The 4,981-nt window shown below is 37.0% G+C and overlaps 1 protein-coding gene across 2 annotated transcripts; it reads right to left on the bottom strand.

The window, feature by feature from the left end:
• Nucleotides 1–357: 357 nt before the first annotated feature.
• fam210a (family with sequence similarity 210 member A) lies at nucleotides 358–4,480 on the bottom strand. Of its 2 annotated transcripts, none has more exons than XM_015383067.1 (3): nucleotides 4,340–4,480; nucleotides 688–1,162; nucleotides 358–492 (listed from the first exon to the last, which is right to left on the bottom strand). In XM_015383067.1, the coding sequence occupies exons 2-3, from the start codon at nucleotides 1,101–1,103 to the stop codon at nucleotides 372–374; spliced, it is 537 nt and encodes a 178-aa protein (XP_015238553.1). In that variant the 5' UTR covers nucleotides 1,104–1,162; nucleotides 4,340–4,480; the 3' UTR covers nucleotides 358–371. The 2 variants fall into 2 exon arrangements, with proteins under 2 accessions (XP_015238553.1, XP_015238554.1); XM_015383068.1 differs by having other exon boundaries at nucleotides 4,344–4,474.
• Between the last annotated feature and the right edge of the window lie 501 nt (nucleotides 4,481–4,981).

Raw genomic sequence — 4,981 nt, 5'->3', positions numbered from 1 at the left:
GCCATCTGCTGAGGCCGACTGGGGTTCAAGGAGACAGAAGCAGACATAGAAAAAGCAACTGTAAAAGACGACGCAATCCTGGAAACGCACACAAAAATAGCTAAGAAAAGTTATGTTGTGCAGCAGTTCTGTGGCAGCTAACTGTCCACTGACAGCAGGCATTCATGACTATGTTCATGTTTAAAACCTAAAACATCTAAGATTTTTAAGTGAATGATTATAGTCAAAAAGTATCTCTGCTTCTGTCTCCTTGAAAAAACTTTGAAAAATTATTTTGGGAAAGAAAACAGATAAACCCCTTTTTTTTTCGGTACCTGTCTTTATCCCACATTAAGTTCAGACTGAATGATTTGTTCCCCAAACCCGAGTGTTTAAACTACCTTGTACATGGCATAGGCAGTCAGTGCATAGCCACTGGAGGAATCTCTCAAAAGGCCGACCAGTGATTCTGGTAAACCGATCATCTCCAAGAACGGCACCACATTCACACCACTGTGGGACAAATTCAAACAAAAAAACAAGACCTTCATTAAAACTTTAAGAAAAGAAAAATCACAAAATGCCAAAAACAGGAAGTGATCTATTCAGTCACAAACTTGTAAAAAAAACAAAAAAAAAACAACATAATTTAACATACAGAATCTGGAAAAATCTCTTTTGTATCAAATATTAATGAACAGAACTCACTGCATGGCAGCATAATAGAAGGTTCCAAACCAGACGGAGGACGTTGCCAGATGGACGGGTATCATCACCTTCCCATACTGCTTAAAGGTCTTCTTAAACCTCTGGAAAAGGCTAATGGACTTGTCCTGCAGCGGGTCCACATCTACACACTCAGCCTCCTCTTTCGAGGTGTTCGGTGATGGAGTTGTAGACGCAGGATACACCCTGTCATCACGTGGAGACTCCTTAGGCTGATCTGCTACTTTGCAGGAAGCTGAAGCGGAGATCCATCGTTGGCCAACAGGCTGTAGCAGCGACAGACGGAGAATACAGAACCTGGGCGCCAGTTGATGTTCAAGAACAGCTGCACCCACTGAGCATGAGCGCACAGCCACCATCCGCCACAGTGTCCCGTGAGTAAGGATGTGCTGCATCATCTTCCTCAACCTTAACTTCAAGTCTTTTCCCCCCCGCTGCCTTGATGTTCAATCACAGACTGTAGGGAAATAAATATAAACAATCATCTTAACTTAGAAATAATACCCACTGGTCAGAGTCTGAAATAAACACTCGCCAAATGAGAAATTTTTCATTTGCCGAGTCAATGCCAGAGTCCTAGTGATGGGTCCAGCACCACAGATGCATAAGTGCATGCGTAGAGCCCATAGAGCAAAACATTGTATCGGTGCGCGTGTCGTTTTATGAAAGTCATGTGACTGATACAGGAGTTTTTTTCTAACTGACTGACTCAATAAACTGTCAACATGATTCATCTGCTAAAAAAAAATATGTCTCAAATTTTGCAGTTTATTATTACATTATCCAGAATTTTGGAGCAGCCTAAAAGAAACAGGAACTTTTCAGCCCTTGGGTGTTTTTATTTTAATTTTTTCGTTGCGTCATCCTTTTCCTCTCAGTTATCACTCAACGTATCTAATTTAAAGTTAATTTCAAATTGACTCTTAGTTTATTTAATGTTTTTACGGTATTAATTGTTTTGAAATTATATAAGAGCCTAGTCCACAAGCATCCTGATTCACATTTTCCCCTGAATTTTCACCTTATGAGATATATTATTTATTGGCTGCATATAAAAATATCAAAGATATTTTTAATTTAAACATGTATATGAAATATTATAACCTATTATAACTTAAATCTTATCATAGTACTAGGTCATCAAATCAATTCAGTTTAGTGTTTCAGATAAGCTGCTTGTAGTGTATTTAAAGGTCCAGCAGGTGTCAGTATCCTGTGAGACAGTATCAATGCAGTTTGGCAAGGTGTCCACACGCTTTAAAATGCCTCATTAAATTACAGAACACCATTCGCCACAAGATGAGTAAATGTTTGGACCACAGTTGGGCTTCAGTAACATCCTACGTCTTTTATTTTGGCGAGTCCCCCCTCTGTCCTTTTGTTCCTCTGCGGTCTGTTCGTCACGCCAACAGACAGACACGCATACACAGAGAACACCAACAAAACCAAGTCATTTAACAACTCACTGATGTGGTATAAGGTTGGAAGAAGCAAGCCTTCTAAAAGAAAACCTCCGGATGAGGAGGGGCAGTGAGGATCTATAGCCCCCAGAGCCTGAAAATTACTTTAGAAATATATTTTGGGGGAGGTTATCAGTTAATGACTATAGGTCTTATGTTGTGCTAATCATTATTCAGATTAATATGCCGCTTTCATTTTCCACCTTCTGTCTTCCTAGCTATAGTTTCAGCCAGGAAAACATATTTTTAGGATGGAAAACCTTTCCAGGGAAAAGTCTTGTAAGGTTACCTACGCAGCTTAATATATTCCTAACTCAGAGCAACGCATACATATGCAAAATGTTTGCTTTGACCATTTTGTTTTCTGCAACAAAATAAGCAGTTTTAAGAACCCCCTTTATTACGTAGTGAATGTCAAATTTTTTTATTTGCAAGAGATTTTTTTTTTTTAATGACAATGCCAAGCTAATGAGCTGCTCAGTGTGCAGCAAAAAAAGATTGGACGCAATTTGTCGCTGGCTGTCAGTATAGGGAACTAGAGCTCGTTAGTGATCACAAACGCAGTAAACGCAACATTGGCTGGATGTCCATGTCTCAGGCTCAATCGAAACAACCCATGCCACAGCAACTGAGAGTGTTCTGATTGCTATATCAACACTAACACAAGATGAAAATATTGTTTTGCACTTTCCAGGCCGTTGGAAAAAAGGCTACACTTTATTTTAAATGGCAATACAACACATCTTTTTGAACGGTTTTATTTATGGCCACTAAATCAAATAAGTATTTTTTTTACAAAGTTTAACTTGTCTCTATATAAATAGTTTTCTATTTATGTATATAAAAGTTATAGAGCTTAATGGACTGAAAGAACTTAATTTAAAATCCTCCACATTACTTATTTGTATTACTTTAGGAGCTCTCTTAGGCCAAGAGATTGCTGTAGATATCTTAATTTCTGCAATTCAGTGAAGTAAAGTAGATGAAAACAGTGTTTGTTGTCTCACATCCACATGAATTAATCTTTTAAAGATTTTATACATTGCGTCAATTAATCTGTGACTGTATGGAGAAAATCTAGTTGACAGAAGCTATGATAGCATTACCAAATTAAGTTAGTCATTTAAGTGTAGCTGATCTAATATTCAAAGAACTCATTTTATGACATTTAATAGCTCATAAGTTACAAGGAGTCTCCCAGTATTCAGCACAAATTCAGGACATACATTGCTCAACATGACTGATATATTGCAACACAGCAATGGCATTACAGAAAAAAAGAAAATAGTAACACCATTATATTGGAGGAATGTCTATGGAAGAGGATTCTGGCCACTGAAAAAGTTAACTGGTTTTTAAATACTTCAGTTTAGTATGAGAAAAAAATTCAGAATTCTGACTTTTTTTTCCTCAGAATTTTGCCAGCTAACAAACACGATAGCATTAAGCATTAGCCATGTCTGTTTTAGAGACTAAACTAGCTCTCTTGTTTTGATTACCACCTGCTCTTCCATTAATGCAATGGCATCACCAGGGATCCCTTAGACATGTAAAAAGTCGCCTAATTCCGTCATTTTTCACAAATATGTTAATGGCCCTCACAAACAACTCACTTCTTTGTCAGTGAAGCTGGGTGCTCCCACATCCCTTCCTTCATGGTGCCCATCTACATTAAGATCCACAATTCTGAGATTAAAATAAAAATTCTAAGAAAAAAAGTCAGAATTCTGACTTTTTCTTCATATTAAACTGAAATATTTAAAAATCAGTTTACTTTTTTTTTCCAGTGTGCCCTAATCCTTTCTTTAAGAAGCTATGTGTGAAAGTTTGAAAATAGTGTATAGCTGTTGTATTCAGTCATGCTAAGCTAGCTGACATTGGGCATGCTGGAGGACAAAAACCACGGATCTAGTTTCCTTAGTTAAAAATAGCTCAACCAAAAAAATCCAGGGGAACGGAGAATGTTAATATCCTAAGCAAGACTTAACTTCCTCGCTAAAATGAGAAGGAAACGGAGGTTAGGAAAGGCCACGTTCTGAACAGTAGCCAACTTTGCTATTGAAACTAGTTAGCTTTGAGCTAAAGGCGCTGTGAAGCTGGCTCTCTGTGAAATAAGCTGTAATTAGCTCTGTGGGGAAGTATTCTACAGCTAAAGAAGGTAAACCTGAACTTACGCACTGTTTTGGGTCAACTTTAAACTCAGCGGACTCTTGCGGGCCATCAAATGTTCCAGAAGCACATTGAGCAGCAGACACCAAGGAGAGCAGCATATCCCTGAGCGTCCAGCCCCCAACCTAGCATTGCTACCTGGGAATTGTAGTTTATAAAGTGATGAATTGTTGAGGATACATCCAGAGTGAAAACTACATGTCCCAGCATCTAAAGTTTTTAGAGAGGGTGAAGGTTCATCTGGCATGTTTACAGCAAAATGTTAGGTTTGCACAATTTTTGATTAACTTTATTCGAACAGGAACAATAACAAGATAATTTTTACGGCTTAAAACTTTTGGTTCAAAAGCTACTTTCTAGGATTTCTCCACGATATACTTATATCGTTCATCTTCAATGTACAAATGTTTGGAAAAATAAAATAAAACATTAAAAAATATATAATATAAAAAAATAATGAAAGGGATCCATCGATCACTTGAAAAATTAAGTAGAAAACTTAATTTATTTTTCATTCTTGTTAGAACACCTTAAATTTTTTTTTTCAAATATAGTACACAGTGGTTTAGATTTAACATACTTAAAATTATGAATGTTATATTTATAATTAATAGTCATGTTATTAACAAGGAATTCAAACCTTCTTC

Source organism: Cyprinodon variegatus, unplaced genomic scaffold (assembly GCF_000732505.1).
Source record: "Cyprinodon variegatus isolate N-32 unplaced genomic scaffold, C_variegatus-1.0 Scaffold275, whole genome shotgun sequence".
Classification (NCBI taxonomy): domain Eukaryota; kingdom Metazoa; phylum Chordata; class Actinopteri; order Cyprinodontiformes; family Cyprinodontidae; genus Cyprinodon; species Cyprinodon variegatus.
This window is presented reverse-complemented; position numbering and strand designations above follow the sequence as displayed.